This window comes from Lathamus discolor, chromosome 9, assembly GCF_037157495.1.
Source record: "Lathamus discolor isolate bLatDis1 chromosome 9, bLatDis1.hap1, whole genome shotgun sequence".
In the NCBI taxonomy this organism is placed as follows: domain Eukaryota; kingdom Metazoa; phylum Chordata; class Aves; order Psittaciformes; family Psittacidae; genus Lathamus; species Lathamus discolor.
In genome coordinates this window covers 12,181,623-12,199,397 of record NC_088892.1, presented here as the reverse complement: position 1 = coordinate 12,199,397, position 17,775 = coordinate 12,181,623, and the positions used below count along the sequence as shown (strand labels likewise).

Below are 17,775 nucleotides of genomic sequence, written 5' to 3'. Positions count from 1 at the left end.
ATGAAAGGGCAGCCAACGAAGAGACAATACAGCAAGGATCAGTACTGGAATGCGAGACAACACACTTTAAAAGCTGAAACTTTAAAACTCCTGCTATGTGTGTACTTTTGAAAAGGGCAACATCAATAGCAAAAAAAGAAACCCCAGCTATTTTTTCCAGTGTTTAAGAAATAATCACTCATTTTTTTTCAACTTCATGTTTACAATCTGATGGCCTCCTATAAGGCATGAAAGAAAGGATTAATGCCTTCATTGGATAGCTATTTTCAACTGCAGTTTTCTTTAGAAAATGTGGTTAACTAAAAAAGTGAAAGACAACCAGTGGAACAGAGACATGGGAACATAAAGGCAGGGTGTTAAGAAGCAGGTACCCTACAGCAATTTACAAAAGGTTGCAAAATATGAACTGCTGTTTGGCATCAGGTCCTGCGTCAGCTGGCTCTCTGGTTGTGTCAGTGTTGTACCTCCTCATTCCCAGTGCTCACAGAGAGCTGAAATGCTGCAGACAGCATTTTCCGTACTTAAGTTACAAACTCCAGTACTTGCAGGATTGCCAGAGGCTTACCATTGTGCACTGACTGATACACTGAACTTAACATTTCCTCCTGTTTCCACAAATATTAATACATAGGTGCTCTCTAAGGACCTGATGTAAAGCTACTGAAGCCATTTTAAAGCCATTAAAGTCAGTGGGAATCTTTACATGTCTCTTGCACTCTTTGGTTCTCCAAGTACCTACATGCATACTTCATATTCAAATGAACAATCCCACTGAAGAAGCTTTTTGTGGTTAGACTTAACCACAACAAATGTCTGAGTTTAAGATGGTTTGGCTAGATCTGGCCAGGCTAAGCCCAAACTCGAGCTTTTCCCTATCCAAGACAATTCAATAAGACTCTCCATTTCACAGAATCATAGAATGATTTGGGTTGGAAGTGATCATCTAGTTCCAACTCCCTGCCATGGGCAGGGACACACATTTCTGACATCATCTGTGCCTCTGAAGATATTTGGGATATGCTTGTGACAGGGACTTAGAATTACATAGTCAAGAACTGAGCTTATTCAAAAGCTGTGTCCCAAACAGGAGTCACTGGATCACAAACATACAAATGTGGCTATTTCAGGCTGCAACAAGCAATGTTTCCTCCAGCGTACACCCCAGAAAGATGAAGTTGATGTTGCTTTTAATGATGGAGAACTGAACAAAGCATAATTTGGAACCAGTTTTCAGCACTGCTGCCAAGCTCCCAGTAAAATATAATTTACCTCCTAAATGAACATTTTTCTGGCAGTTTTGCACAAATTAAACATTTTGGTCATTTAAAGGAGAAATGTTAAAAATCTGGAGTGTTCTTAAAATAGTGGATCTGTATACTTGAAATATCTTTTCTGATTTTAGGGAACTCCCGCTATGCATGTAACTTGCTAGGAAAACCACAGCTATTTTGCACTAATTTCAGAACAAGCTTATGAAAATAATATAACGAGGCAAAGCACTCAGCAATGCCAGAGCATGGGGACCACAATGCTGTAACAGATGATATCGAGATGATGGCAAAATAATGTCACTGCAGTCACTGGAGACTACATTACTATGTCAAGATGATGGCAAAATGATTTTGACACACGTCTATTGAAACTGTTAAAATATCCAGATGATTGCGACATATCAGGCAAATTCCCCACATGCAGATACTGATAAATTAGTGTTAAAGTATTTCAAATACACCACTGTAACCTGTGTTTACATGGGCAGCATCCTGGCTTACTAATGCATTAGCCTGACCCCACCATCAGCCAAGGCTCTAAAAGGGAAGCTTTGCCTGTTGTGTGCAAAGTTCTGATAATCCTAGGCATTGCAGGGTACAGAGCTGATGCTGTCTTCTGTGCACGCAAAGCTATAGTTTGAGATTGCTGTGGCAAGATCACAGAGCTGAGAAAACAAGCTCACTTGCAAACGTGGCCTCACTGGAGGTGGGGCAGCTCTAGGAATTTATGCTATGGAGAGGCAAACTGTGCCCTGGTGCTCCAGAAATGGAAATACCAGGTGGCAATTGAGAATCACTACCAAAATAAGGCATAAGCTTCCCCATCCTGGAAGGATGTCACAGGCAATAGAGTCAAGGTAGCTTTAGCATCTTCTGCCCATAGAAGTAGTAAGTAAATGAGCAAAGGGATTCAATCGTACATGAACTCATCATTTACTCAAGGGGTTGTTTTGGGTTTTTTGCAGTAGAGAAAGACTGCTCCTGAAAGTCACAGCTGAGCTCATGAACATGGACAGAAGTTAGCTGTGGAGATCCTGATGGAAGCAAAGATGTTTATCTGAGAGTGAAGACGTGTATCAATAAAAAGTGATAACGTCTTTCCTACCTCTTACACAAGAAAAACTTGCAGCACATAGACCAGGGCTGCTCCCTGCTCCTGCCAGGGCTCACAGTCCCTTAAAGAGCAGCATGCTCAGCAGGAACTGTACGTACTGACTGCAAGACTGAGCCCTCAGAAGATTGCTAGAGCAATTAGTGCAGAAGCAGCAACATTCCTGCTATCAGAACTAACAAGAAGCTGCAAGAGCTGTTTCAACAGAAATAGTCCAGGCTGCTCTAATTATATGTTCTTTGCATAGGCTGGCGAGTACTATGATTTTAGAAACTGGGTTATTCAAGCTTCTGAGGTTACAAATGCTGCTGTGCCAGCTCCACCCACGAAGTAAAAGGTTGTGCGCTGCAGCCCGTGAGCTGATTTGTTCAGTGCAGCCACAACCACAGGCAACTGAGAAGGTAAAAGGCTGCTCAAAGGCTATGCAGTGGTATTTAGCAGGTGGCCTTGCTGGACTTCTGATTCAACTACCAGTCTATTTCAGCAGTTGTGTTTTCTGCCATTTCCTAGTGGAAGAAGCCTTTACTGTCTAGTTTCTAATCTTGCTGCTGTGACCCACTTGTTCTTCACCTCCAGCTGACAGCGCTGGGCCAGCCACTTCATTCAGCTGTGCCCTGGATCTTGGGCTCATACAGTCTATTGTGAACAGATGGAGCCTGGGGTTCCTACAAATCCCATCTGCTCGCAGCAGCCAGTGTTAGTATTCCTTCAGGAAGAAACGTGGGTCCCCCAGAAATCCCAGTCATCTTTGTTGCTTTGCATTGTCCCTTACTGGGACAGATGGGCAGGTGGAAAATGGCAGGACACGTCAGCTGCATGCCTGCCTGCAACATCCCCCGGACTGGGCACACCCCATGTTTCCAAAGGAATACAAGGAAGGTCCTTCAGGCCTCCTTCTGCCAGAAAGCAACCTTACTGCAGCATAAATGCAGCTAGAGGGGTCACGATCTTACTGGTAAAGCATGCAAAGAAAGCTCATGAAGTTATTACATAGTTTTGCACAACACGCTTCATAGCCTTCGCCGACTCCTGAATAATTTCTGTATTGAATTTAAAGTTCTAATCTTAATTTACAAAGCCTTTATTGGTTTGGACATCAAACACAAGACTAAGGTACATCAAGATGCATTCAGGTACACCTCTCCACCATGCAGCTACACTCATAGGAAACGCTGCATTTAAGCAAGACAAATTCTGTCCAAACTCCAAGAAAGAGAAGGCAGCACGCTGCCCTGTGGGAGATGAAGCTAAACTGGAACCTGGCCTGCTTCAGATCAGCATTTTTTCCTCAGGAAAGAGGTGAGAAATTAATGGAGAGAATGGGAGTAAGAGAGCCGGAGGTCAGTCCTCGTGCAGCTCTTCAGCTTAGATGTTAACTGATGGTTATGCCACAAACTCAGGTTCAACTGGCAGATACAGGAACACATTCCTATTTCAGATGCATGCCTCAGCTGTCTTGCTATCCCATGCCAAGCAGAGATCCAGCAACCTACCATTGACTGTCTTGATTTCTCAGTAAGCTGCCTGTGCAGAAGGGCATTGCTCTGGGTGACTGGGGGGCTAAGACCCACTGGGAACCCTCCTAAACCATTCAGTCTAAATGCAGCCCCCATACAGGTGACTTACAAATCCTAAATTAGAAAGCCAGATCTTGTACAGGTCACACAAAGGAACACATTGTGCTTTAAGTGACCAGAAATGGAAATATCAGGTGAATATATTCCAAATATCAGGTATTTGGAATCCTCCATTCCAGTGAGTTACCATTTCACGTAAACTCCATTCTAGCAGTACACACTGGAGTGATCTCATGATCATTTGAAGTCACCCAGGGTCAGTATAGACTCATCAGCATATAGGTGGTTATAGTTCATCTTTGACATCTTCCTCATTCTGCTTTGGTGAGTAGAATTGGGCCACTACAGAGACTATAGTAGAAATATAGATTTTTGTTTGTTTTGTTTTCATTAAGACAAAATTCTGCTTCCAGTTGCACTAGCTGAATACAAAATAATGCTATTAAATTCAGTGTTGATAGGTATTAAATTATTTGGCGCTCAAAGATGGAAATCAGTGGTTGAAATACAGGCTTTTCTATTGCTGACACCCAGTAGCAGCAAGCAACTAGAACGTGAACACTTCTTTTAGCATGAAACCAGCTGTAGTAGCTTAATTATTTCCTTTATTTTTCTACTGTCACTAATATAAATCAATACTTTTCCATCTGCTGCCATTTCTACACTTGAACTGTGAATTTGAACCATGTATTGCCTTTCTAACCATTACGCAACCTCTTGATAGAAACCCATTATAAACCTTTCAATTCATTCTGCAGCACAGCTCTCTAGTGATATTTACATCCCTAACATACACACTGCATGCTCTTTTCTTTCTTGAAGCCTCCTTTATTGCATCACATTTGCACATTGTACTTGCTTCAACCTCTAGCCAAGGAAAATACAGACAAAAGTATACTTCTTAACTCTATTTCCATTTTAACTGCAGACTTTGGTATTTCCAGTGAGAGGATCATAAAGATCTATAAACAGAAAAGGGAGCTGATTTTAACCTTTAATACCTTCATGGTGCTGGAGACTTGTTACAGGTCACATTACTGCTGTGGATGCTGAGGTCTTTCAATTAGCGTGCAAAGCTACTCCTCAGATGTGTGAGATGTGGGTGCCCGCACCAGCTGCTGATCCCCCGCTACTTGCTTGTATCAGACAGCCCTAGTAATGTACCCATACATTAGTTTCACAGCATAGAAGCAGCAGCCTGACAGGACCTCTGTTGTATCTGACAGGTTTCATTGTTGATCTAACAGCATCATACTAATTCAAAATCATATCTGCTCTTCAGCCAGTCCCACCTGCAGTTTCTGCTGGTCTTGAAGTAAGGCAAGTGACAACTACAGAAGTGAGCCCCTGCCCAAAGTAGATGGTACAACCTACCTGATTGTATAATACTAAGTGATCTCCCAATACAACCAAGATTAATTTTTTTTCAGGCTAACTGGGATCTTCTGTTAAAATTACATTCTGTATAGTCCACAGCCTGGTCTTTAATAGCAACACACACGTATGCAAACACTCCTTGTCACACACTATTAGCCAGTGACTGGTGTGAGCATCACATCAACAGTCAATCCACACAGTAATTCTGGAAGTTTTTCAAAGAGGTTACCTGGGCAGGAGCTTAAAGTGGGAAAAGAAATAAGTGGAAAAAAATCATATTGCCTGAGGAAACCCTAAAATGGACTCTAGGTTAGCAGTAGGCATGTCTCAGAACAGGGATTCACCTCGCAGGAACATGGGAACTGCCATCCTGGATCACACTAGCTATCCCTGTAGGCTGGCATCATGGACCAGAAGTGTGCTTGTAATGGTTGATTATGGAAAAGCCTGCCCTAAAGGGAAATACTTCCTTAAGTCTCATCAATCAGTACTTACATATACTGTGAATCATAAGCATTTAAATCTCTTAAGATTTTTATCCTAGTTAATATCAGTGTAGATAAGCTCATGACCTGTTTCTGAGCACTTACTTGTCCTTTCTTGAACACCAGTAAGGTCTCAATATTTTGCTCCACACATGGGCTGAAAGAAAACACTTTCTGTTTGCAAGTATGATCTCCAAGCAACTTTACTCCCTGATAGTCTTGTGGAAGCAAAACCCAGCGCTGCAAGCAGATGGAGGAGAGGCTCCCACTCCTCTGACTGGGAAAACTGTGCCAGAAAAAGGGAGAGGGGGAAGTACGAAATACCCATAGCTTGGGAAAAAAAAAAAAAAAAAAAAATCCTTCTAGATCTTGCATGGGTTTTGGCTTTGTTTTGATGAAAGATGTCTTGAGAACTCCCTGATGCACCTTTTGTCCTGCATTCACTGTCATACATATCACTACTTTGTCAGATCTGATTTGCCCATTTCCTAAAATATTCTAAAAGTCATTTTTTTCCTCAGATGTTTCCATGTGTTCTTAACAAAAGAGGAAGCTTTGCTTTCAAACAAAGCCAGCACCACTCACTGACCTCACTGCTGCTTAGTTCAGCTATAGCTATACCTTTAGCTAACTTGTCTATGCCTCCCCTCTTGTGTGCTCTGGAGCTAGTTATTTCATTTGTGATTACTGAAGGGCTGAAGAACTTGTTTTGCTCTGTTCCATTTGACCAGTTTATACAACGGAAGCTGGACTCACCAATTATAACTGTTTCATTTAGGGTGGGTTTTTTTGCCTCTTTGATCTCCCTCAGTGTTTTAGTCACAACATTTTCTTAGGGCAAAGAAATAAATATGGTTTATGTAACAGTATTCTCATTGACCTGGGATTTTTTTTTCATGTGTTTATAGCATAGTTCAGTCCACACACAAATGTAATCTGTACACAGGCTCTTGGCTGTAGTACTAGTTGCTGTGCTGATGAGCTAGTCTGCTTTTCATGCGTACTTTATAGCTTGGCACCATGGCTTGGCACCTAGTTGTATTTCAGTACTATGTCCAGAAAGGAAATTAGACTGTACATAAAGATTCCAGAGCTACCCAAGGAATATTAGGGATGAGGCATCTTGTTGCAAGCAAGAACATGACTAAAATGAAATCATATAATTTTGGTGTGAATGTGACTATGCTGATAAACACGACCTGAACTGCTGAAAGCCGACTGTGTCTACCAAAAAGGTGAAATCCTGGTTCTACCAAAGTAAAACTTCAGAAGCCCCTAACACTAGAGTAAAAAAAAAAAAAAAAAAAAAAAAATCAGAGCTGACTGCTCATGCTCTTAATAATAGGTAGCGTGACTTCTCTCCTGAAAAAAACCTGCCTCTTGAGTATTTATAAAGCATTACATGGGGTCAGAAGTTATCATGAATGGACTTCCTCCAAATGTGCTGGATTTATGAGGAAAGCTTGCAGAAAACTGGCATCAGTCTAGCAACATTCTGAAATACTTTTCTGTGGCACAGGGGCTGCAGAGCGATCACCTGAAGGACAAGCTGCAGCACTTCTTGAGGTGGGGGCATTATGTATCTGTTTTCAAGAATAGAGTGTATTTGGAAGACAGAAAATAGAAATAACTTGACACAGTGTCAGGTGCTAAATAAAAGCCTTACAGTGATTAGGAAGACTAGCCAAATAAACTTGCACAGAAATCTCAAGAGTAGAAAGAAGTTAGCTGCACAATCTGTGGGAGATACTTGGTGTGCCACCCATACATAAGCATCAGAGAAGTACACACAACAAAAGTAATCCGTCATACATGCATTAATTTCAACAATGCCCATCCTTCTGACTTCAGAGCAGTAAACTCAAGATCAGGTTTTCAGTCACAATCTGGTTCCTATGTGCCTTTACAGGAGGAAAAAGGGGCTCTGGCAGCTGGTGTAACCCAACGAACAGCAGTTTTACCTAGCTCTGCTTTGGACAGAGCAGACAGGTTTGGCTCTGCCCCTTCTAAGTTTTACTTGTCATATTTCCCTGATCCAATAAGCCCTGCTAGCTACTGTTGACAGTAACCCTGCAGAGACTCTCAGCTTGGCTGGAGCTGCAGTGAACTTTCTGCTGCTCCTTGCTGGGTGTGCCCTGTCCTGCTGGGGATAAAACAGAGCATTCAGCTGGTGCGTACCACAAGGAATAAATAACACCAGGAAGGAACTCCAGGCCAGGAGAAGAGCAGTCAGTAACGGTGACGTCTGCAGCGTGCGTTTGACCCTGCTCTGTGCTGGCCCTGTGCCCAGCCTCACTCACTGTGCACATTGTTAAGGCGTCAGCAGGAGCCTGGTTGCACAAGCAAGTACTGCTCCTCACCTCTGCCATGGGGACACGCCAGTGGCTCCCCTGCCAGCTGGATGAGTGCTCGGTGGTGGAGCCACACAGGAGGAGCCTTGCCTGGGAAGCAGCCATGCCACCCTGGTGCCACATGGCTGCGGTGTGACTAGCTAATGCAGACCTGTGAAACCATTGGAGAACCCTAAGAAACTTCATTTTATTCTTCTCTTTTTAAGAGGAAAAAATCCCCAGGATTGTTTCACAGACCCAGGCTAGCATGTCAGCACTGTACTCCTGCATTAGCACCACTTGAGCAGGGCAATTGCCAGCATTGGCTGGGAAAGGGTAAGAGCAAGTGAATGCAAGTGGAGAAGAGCATTTACTACAGAGCCTGCCTGAATAAGTGCCTTGCGGTATTGCCAGTTGTTAGCATCACCTCTCACCTGAGACTGCTTCCTCCCAAGCCAGCTGGACGAAGATGTGTGTACGCAGGTTCTGATCACACTCAGGGAGCAGAGGACCATTACCCGCTGCCCAGGTAATGCTCAGTGGCCAGGAGGTAATGGCTCCACTGCTGGAGGAGGGACAGAGCAACAGAGGAAGGGACCAAAGGGGAAAGGTCTATGGTGGCTCTCAAGAGTGGGACCCCCACATGCATACAGCTCCACATCTGCTTCCAGGTGTCGCCCAAGGCAAGGGACAGCAAACACTGAGCTCAGCTTACTGGCTTTGGGTACTTTTGGTAGTTCAAGCCTGCCTGCTCTCAGCCTGCCCGCACCCCGGCATGGGCACGGCCCTTGGGTTGCTCAAATTGCTGGGTGAAAGCCCAGCAGCAGAGGCACAGCGCAGACACTGCCGGGGAAACCACCCCAGTGAGGCATGTCCCTTGTTTCTTTGAAGTCAAGCAGATTTCAAAATGACTCAACAAAAATTACAATTCACAGTAGTGAAAATGGTAGTTTAAGGAAGATACTTTCAGATAAACCAACCTGACACCATAATGGTCTTCCCTGGGAAGAAAAACCCCTTAAAATCACTGTGGAAGAAAATTGATATATTAAAACCATTGCAGAAGTGTCCCACCAACCAAATTGAGGAAGGAACTGATCACTAATACCTGGATTCAGGACCTGATTTCCTACTTGATAAATTCTAGATTTCATTATTTCCTTAAGTGCCTAACTCTGGTTCAGTGTTCTAGTTTGTATTCCACCCCCCTCAAACCAGATATGGTTTCTCATCTTACTTGTATATGTACTTCCAGGCCTTAAAAAAATTTGGCACACAGTTTTCTATGACATAGTTCAAACCAGTGTTTTATATAATTGCTGTATTTCAAAGGCAGATGAAACTGAAAACTTGATAAGAAAATGAGAAATGGAGCGTTTAACTTCAAAGAGAAATAAAACCTCACTTCGTACTTCTGTCCCACTGCTCTACGTTGCAATTAAATGACTAGTTTCATACACAGTACTGTGATTTATCGTTAGTCAGAATGTAAAAGCTAGCTTGTACTTTAGTAGAAAAGACTGCCCAGTTTGGAGAATTGTGATGCCCAGCTGTAAATGTATTTGACTCATAAATCCACTCAAGAAAAAGACATGAGGGGAACTTCAAGATGAAAATAAGCATTAAGAAATAGCAGGCTAAACCAGCTCAAGACTGAATACATTAACGGTAGACCTACATCAAACTTCCAATTTTTGGTTAATTTCTTATAATGCTAAGCTGAAGGGTGAAAGTACCAGAGCAATGTAAAGAAACAAGGTACCATTAGGGAAAAACACATCAGTAATCAGTAATATAGGAAATACTGTTAGGGTTAAATCATTGTTTCCAGGAGTCAACATCCTTTTACCCTCCCCTGTTTCAAGTTACCAAAAAACCTAACAAACCACCCCGAAACCCACTCAAACAACAAAAACAAAACACACACACACACACAAAACCAAAAAAACAACCAAAAAAAAAAAACCAAACCCAAACCAAAAAACCCACCCCAGAAAAATAATAATTTTTGCTCCTGCTACTGGAGCCCCACCAAGAACTAGATGGAAGCAGGAGAGCAATGTGTCTCCCCTGCTCAGAGGAGATATCAGAACTCCTCTAAAACGGAACGGGCTCACCAGGTCCAGTACCCAGCCATCAGGAATTACACTGAGGAGCAAGGGGGAGCTGTGATGTGGATTCCTCAGCATCTTCAGTGCATGTTGCTTTTTATGCAGGGCTTGGGGCAACTCTACAGTTAAGAGCTTAATGCACATAACATATACTTTGCAAGAGAAACATTATTCATTAACAAATCTGATTAAACTGCTAATGCAGTGAGTACTAGCACAAGTTCAGGAAGAAAAATAGCCTCAGTGGTGCAGTGTTTGTGAGGAACGTTACCCGTAAATGGATTTTAACTATTTAAATTGGCTTCTGTTCAGAAACTATGAAAAGACACAATGGGGCAGAGAAGACTTCATTTAGCTTACTGTGCTTAATGTAAGGGGGAAAAAAAAACCCATACAGATTAAGATTTCAGAACAGTAATACACAATTCTGCAAAGATACCTGTATAGTAATCCCAGATTAAAAAAGAGGTAAAAAAGAAAAAGGAGCAAAAGAGACTATTTTTATCATCCCAGCAGCACTTTACTGATTATTAAAGATTTGTTGGTAACTGTTACTACTTAGTATGTATAGAACATTTAAGACTCATTCCATATAGACTGTCACATTCAAATCCTGGATTCCACAAATGTACACTGTGGCTTTGCTGCTGTACAGGCAAGATTGTTATGCTTTCATCCCTTTATGAGCACTGCGATATTTGAGGCTATGGAGGCAAGTTATTACAGCAGAATTTTAGCTTTTACCTTTTTACTAAAGGTATATTTTCACCATTTTGGCAGGACTAAGAAGTTGCCACTGGCCACAACAGTCATCTAATGGCTTTCCCTCCTTGCACATGCTACTTTTCCCATTTTTTCAGAAGCCTGCTGATAAGCCTCCTCAGAAGAAAGTAGCTCTGATGCAAACAAACCAGCCTTCTCAAAGATAATAGCTGCTCCTGCTAGATTACAGCCCTGCTAAATATAGGCTCATTTTGAGCCCTTTGAGGGGAACCCACTTCTTTGCATTTAGACAACAAGCCCTTATCTCCTGCTCCTCCATTCCACAGCAAGGGAAGGTGTGGCAGCGGTGGTGGGGGCTGTCACAGGAAGATTGCTGCTGCTCCGTCCTGTGTCCTGCCTTTGATCCCTGTTGTGCAGCAATAGGTGCACAGCACTGACCGGCTAAACTGAGCTATGCTAATATGGCCACAACATTGCAGTAATTGTCCCAATGTATGACCGAGAGGTTCCTTTATGACCGAGAGCTTCAATTGCTTCAGTATGTCAGCCCACTGAAGTGCATATTCTTATATAACCTGGAAAATGAATACTTCAACACACCCCGCCCCAGGTGGGTTTTTTTTGCTCTTCCCATTGAACTTTTCTTTCATTCTCTAAAGCTCAAGATGAGCCTCAAACCAGAAGTCCCGACATCAACTGGAATTTTGACTAACTCAGAGCTATAAGATTTGGCCCATGATTCTAGAACTATTCTTGCAACCTAAGAAATACTGCCAATCAGATCTCCCAATAATAATGAGCTGCATAAAAACACTGTTTACAGTGGCCCCATGTAAATTTTCCAATATATATTCAGCATCTTTTCCTCTTACAGAAGCCTATTTCATGCATTCAAATCTTGTTTGATGGCAGTCACAGAACCTAGCAGTTTAGAATTCCTGAAACACCTAGGGAGTCAGAAATCAAATGGTGCTTAAGCTAGTTAATTAAAACATTTCAGATTCTTTCACCTGTGGTGTCAAGCTGTTTTGTTAAGCGAAGAATTGAGAGACTAACAGAGCAGGTGCTTCTGCAAGCACAGACTGCCATAGAAAAATCACTTTATAGAAGCCTATCAGAAGTAGTCTGACTACAGGATCTAATAGACAGGGCAGCGTATGCTCATTGCTTCTCATTACCTGATTGTGAAATCTTTAGTTAAGATGAGCTCTCATTGAAGTCAACAGGGATTTTCCCAGAGTAAGACTGCAGGATTGGGACCACACTGTGCCATTATGGTAGATATCACAAAAACCAGGCCACTTGTATTATGGTTTTCAATGGCAGCATCTGATCAGAAGCCAAGCAAATTTAATAGAATACTTCCTATTGATTTCATTGCAGACTGGATTAGGAGAAGAGTTGCCACATGGCTGGCTCAGGTTGAAATAGTAGTATGAAGCATCCTTGAAGTTGTTTAACAGGTTGTATGTGTATATATATATGTGTGTGTGTGTGTATGTATATATATATATATATACACACACACACATACCCACCCCCCCCAAAAAAAAAAAAGTATTTCAGGAATATCAAATAATAACATGGAAAGGAAAAAAAAAAATCTAACCTGCAATCAGCTAGAATAATGTGAGTGACTCCCGTTTAGTATTTCAGGACATCATTTATTTATTTTTAGTGGAAAAAAGTGTTAGAAAGGTCAGAAGCAAACATCTGCACACAACTGCACATCTGAGCAGCACCAATGAAGTCAGTGATGCTCAATCCATTTGTGCAGAAAAGCCAGTCTAAGGCCAGTACATACAATACCAACTGTCCAATATCTGTTCTTTCTTCTGGATGGCCTCTTAAGTTTGGCTATGGAGGACCCCCCTGAAATCACTGTCAGTGTATATGAGCCAGAGTATTTGCCTCAGTCAGCAATTTCCAGGACAGAAGCCTTGATCTGTATGATCCTTGGGGCAGAAGGTGCAATTTATCTGTATTTATATGGTGTATATATACAAGGATGCCCCAGTCCTACCTATCATTATAGCAGCATAAAAAACAAGCAACACAAATTCTCTCAAGGCTGCTGAGCAGATTATTTAAGTAAATCACACAATCTTCCTTTCCAGACAAAGTAAGGGGAGAGAAACTGGAGAACATTTTAAAGGACTTTTCAGAAAACATTTACTTTGAGAAAGCAAACGTTTGGGAAGGTTTCTTCCTACTTCTTCAGCCTGGAGAAGAGAAGGCTGCATGGGGACCTAATAGCAGCCTTCCAGTATCTGAAGGGGGCCTATAGGGATGCTGGGGAGGGACTCTTTGTCAGGGACTGTAGTGACAGGACAAGGGGTAATGGGTTAAAACTTAAACAGGGGAAATTTAGATTGGATATAAGGAGGAAATTCTTTCCTGTTAGGGTGGTGAGGCACTGGAATGGGTTGCCCAGGGAGGTTGTGAGTGCTCCATCCCTGGCAGTGTTCAAGGCCAGGTTGGATGAAGCCTTGGGTGGGATGGTTTAGTGTGAGGTGTCCCTGCCCATGGCTGGGGGGTTGGAACTGGATGATCTTGAGGTCCTTTCCAACCCTAACTATTCTATGATTCTATGATTCTACTGTGTTCTTAAAGTGCAATCCCACTTTCCTACTCACCCTAATAAAAGTGATAACCAAGATAAAAAAGCATTTTACTGCGTTGAACCTTGGTTTCTCAGTCAACTAACCTCCTGCTGGAGGTTCATCTTTACTAGTATGTACGTGCTACCTCTTTCCCATTGCTGCAGCTTTGTGTTTGTAGTTGTTTTTCATGTTGCCCCAGAAGACTCTAGTTTTACATGGGCAGAAGAGAGACAGATACTAAGAAAGGAGTGGCAGAAAGATGGATGTGTGGCAGAGAAGTTTCTTTTCCAACTTATCTCTTTGTAACCATAAAGGTAACCACATTTAGTAAAGTGTGCATCTAGTCTCAACTGTGCTGCTTGATCTAGATATATGAATCAAATACAGATTTTAGGTAAAATTTACAAGAGTTGCCTTGTAATGCAGAGGATATTTTTCTTAAAAATAACATGAAAAGATAATGCTACCTTGACACATATTCTATGTTTGCAAATGTGCTATTGTTTGATAGATGTTAACTTCCCAGGCTCCCTTGTATGCATTACTGGCAGTTACCATCTCTCTCAAATGAGCACACCAGTCAAGATGTGGCTTTACAGATGAACTTCTTTATTTTTCAAAGGCAATCTGTCCTTCTAGTTCCCCCTCCCCCCTCTCAGATGTTGTTTTGGAGATGAAAAGAGACTTCCTTAGAAATTGTTTCCTTTCCATCTCAGTTCCTTTCTAATTGGAGATAGCTCAGTTGCAGGATACTTCAGGAAGGATATAAAACTAGAGTCAGAAACTTGAGATTCCCCACGCCTTTATTTCCCCACTTACCAACCACTGCAACACTGAACCATCTTCTAGGCTTAGCTCATTATATGAAAGTATTGGTCATTATATGGAAGTACTGTTATGAAAAGTTATATTACTCCAGTATCACTGTCATTTTGAGACAACTTTTAGTGCAAGGTTTTCTTGCCTCTCCTAAAGCAGGAATGAATAAATACACAGCCCTTCTAGATGGATTTTTCTCAGGCAGTAAACCTAGACTTTCTGCACCAAAACATCCAAAGCACCAACTATCTCCTAAGAAAGGACCAAAACAACTAGATAGGTGAGAAGCAATAGCAGATTCAAGCCTCTGTGCACATATAATTGGGACAAAGAGCCACATGAGTAAGGATTACACATGCATGCATAATAATAATATGTTCACCCAGCGATTACTGCGGAGAAAGCACTGCACATTGAGACCTGCATTAGCTACTGTGCATGCACACAAAGCATTTACACTCTGCCTTATTGATGAACAGGAATGGAACAACCTTTCTTAAAGGAAAAAAAAAAAAAAATCACTGCAGAGGACAAAAAAGCATATGCTGAGGTATGATTGACAGCCGCCATAATGGACTGTCATGTCAAAAGAACTGCCTTGCTAATTCTCTTACATAATGAGCTAGATGCTAGGCTTGCCTTGCAAGTTTGATTGTGCACCCTTCCATCAATCTTCCCGACATCTTGGCATCTAAAATACAGCAAAACCACTTAACAAGGGCTCTTTAAACAGGCAAGAGGAGGGATGTCTCTGTGTATTAAATGTGATGTGGAGGTTGCTATGGTAAAATTTGAGCATGTGAACATTGCATTGCAGAATTCCACACTGGTGGCTAGAACCGAGGCTAGCCATGCCTCCAGGTTCTATATGTGTACTTGGACTGCATTATTTAAAGAACAGAAGGAATATGGTTCTGGTGCCACTTTCATGGTAGGAAAAGAAAGTTCCTTTGTCTAATCCTTTTGCGTGCATGTGTATGTGTGTGCAGATCCCTGGGGTGTTGATGAGGAGTATCCAAAATGGACTGCATGCTCTCTGCAGCTTTCAAATACAGGGCTCCATTCCCCAGACTCCTTCAGTAACTAAGATGGGAAATATATATGCATTTCTCTTCCCCCCCCCCCCCCCCCCCCATCTGGTTGTCACAGTTACATGATGCTGCCAGTTGCAATCACAGCTCAACAGCATTGGTAGGCAACTCTAGTACCTTCATTTATTGAACAGAGAATTGCCATATAGGTGTCAATTATCTGCCCTAGAGTTCTGATGATTATAGCTTTAAGTATTGCACTTCCCTCATTACCAGCTCTGTGACTTCCCACTTTGTTTGCAAAATTTATAATCCAGAGCCCCTTCAACTGTGAACTGCTCCCTCCCAGGCAATTGTAGATTAATTGCCAGCTCCACCCTAGGGCCCTGCAGTGGAGGGGGATTGAAGTGCACATCAGAGAGTGAAGTTTAGCATATAAACATTTACAAGGATTTACTGTTCTCTGGGTTATTTCACATTTTCCTTTTAGGAGAAGTTCTGCGGGAAAGCTGCTGGGTTCCCCAGCTCCACAGTGACATTTCTTAGATGTATTTTATGCCTCTTTTGTTGTTACTGCTCATTTATAGAACTGTTGAATGGTTAGGATTGGAAAGGACCTTACAGATGATCACAAAGACATGAAAATGGGTAACGTACTACAACCTAGCTCATATCTCAACCATAACCAAGCACCTCATACATACAGAAGCCACCACCCTTATACCTGCTATTTTATTCAGGGACTTTTTGAGCTGTTTATTGAGGGATATTATTGTTTCTGCTTGTTCTATTTCTCTTTCTTCTTGCTGATACATACCAGTTTTAAGCATCGTTTAGTCCACACTCCCTACATCTGCCTTTTCCTGTTGGTCAAGAGACAACATTCCACTCCACAAAGAATCAGTTTTTGCATGCATGATTCCATTGTTCTCACTTTGCAAAATCAAACTCTTTTTCAGACAGGTCCTGGTCTGAGTGAACACAAATGCTAATCTGACTCTTTAGTATGACCCTCACAAGTATTTTCAGCCTCTCCTATGTTTCCCTCTTTCTTGCACTGGGCTGATTTTAACTTCCAGAGATTTTGTGCAGCACCACAACACTCCCTATGTTTTTAAGCATGTTTAACAGGACTCAACTTCCTGCAACTTGGAAACATTTTCCTTAGGCACCCCAGCAGCTCCAAAGATCACCCCCCCTTCTATGTATTACAGCTCTAGTAATAACAGCACCAACTCTAGCAATAACTCATGCAGCCAACCTCCATACTATTCACAGTCAAACGCCAGCTACAGAGAAACAACCTGATACCTGAAGCATCACTTCCCTTCTCAAACAACTTGCAGTACAATACTTCTTTCACTAGAGTTTCTTACTCACCTTGTGCTTCCCATCTCTCTTCTTTGCCATTCCAGACTCCTCCAATACACTAGATTACTTCTAGTCCCCAAGCTCTCCCTCTTAGCCAGCCTTTCCCTCACCTTTATACACCTGCAGCCTCTTTCCCACACAGTACCTAATAAGCCTCAAAAGCTGTGCTTCCCTGCAGGGTTCTCTCTAATTTGCCACAGTTGTTGCTAAATTGAAGCCTTGAATGTTCAATTGGTAGATGTCCCCCCAATGCATTTAAAAGGCTGCATCATGTAAGTTTGTTGGGGTAGAGATGAGTTTTGAAGGTATGAACAGATATGTTATTAAATCAATTTTTTTTATCATAAAGTGTTGTTAGCAGTCCATTGTTTCCTTAACATCTCTGATAAACTTTTTTCCAGTATCTCTGTATAGATTTTTCAAAGCTGTATATCTGTTTTGGTCACACACTTCAGTTCGCTTATGAACACATTCACATTATCAGCAAATCATCATCTTCTTTGGTAATAAATTCATCCTCTGGGATCCTGAATCCTGCTCCAGACAATCCTGTATACAATAGAAGTCTTGCCCATCCTGCAGATACCAGGTCAATATGGGTGAGATATTAGCATAGGCACTGGGGGTGGAGTATGGGGTGCAGAGAGTATTTATGTAATGAAAGCATGTGTCAGGGATGCTGTTCAGCCCCTGATTCTATCTATCACAAGCTTTCCTGGTGATCTTGGACACCTTGCTTTATTCCTATATGACTCACCTTCTTAGCTGTAAAATAATGAGGATAATAATCTGTTTGGAATGACCAGTGCTCATGAAGCTGTGGGGAAAGAGCTACATACAGGTAAGTAGGTAGAAAGATAAAAAGATCTTTCACTCTCATAGGTTGGAGTGGGTTTTTTTGACCTACCCCTCTTCAGAGTACTTGAAAGTGAAAAAAGGATTATCTTTCTCAGTGGGCCAGATAGA

The 17,775-nt window shown here is 42.0% G+C and overlaps 1 protein-coding gene across 1 annotated transcript in view; it reads right to left on the bottom strand.

Moving 5' to 3' along the window:
• MAMLD1 (mastermind like domain containing 1) overlaps positions 1-16,885 on the bottom strand; it is a 121,288-nt gene extending 104,403 nt beyond the window's left edge. The window contains exon 1 of the mRNA XM_065689309.1: positions 16,819-16,885. Coding sequence (XP_065545381.1) covers positions 16,819-16,848 — 30 coding nt within the window. The 5' untranslated portion in view covers positions 16,849-16,885. The remainder of the gene's footprint in view (positions 1-16,818) is intronic.
• Positions 16,886-17,775: the final 890 nt, after the last annotated feature.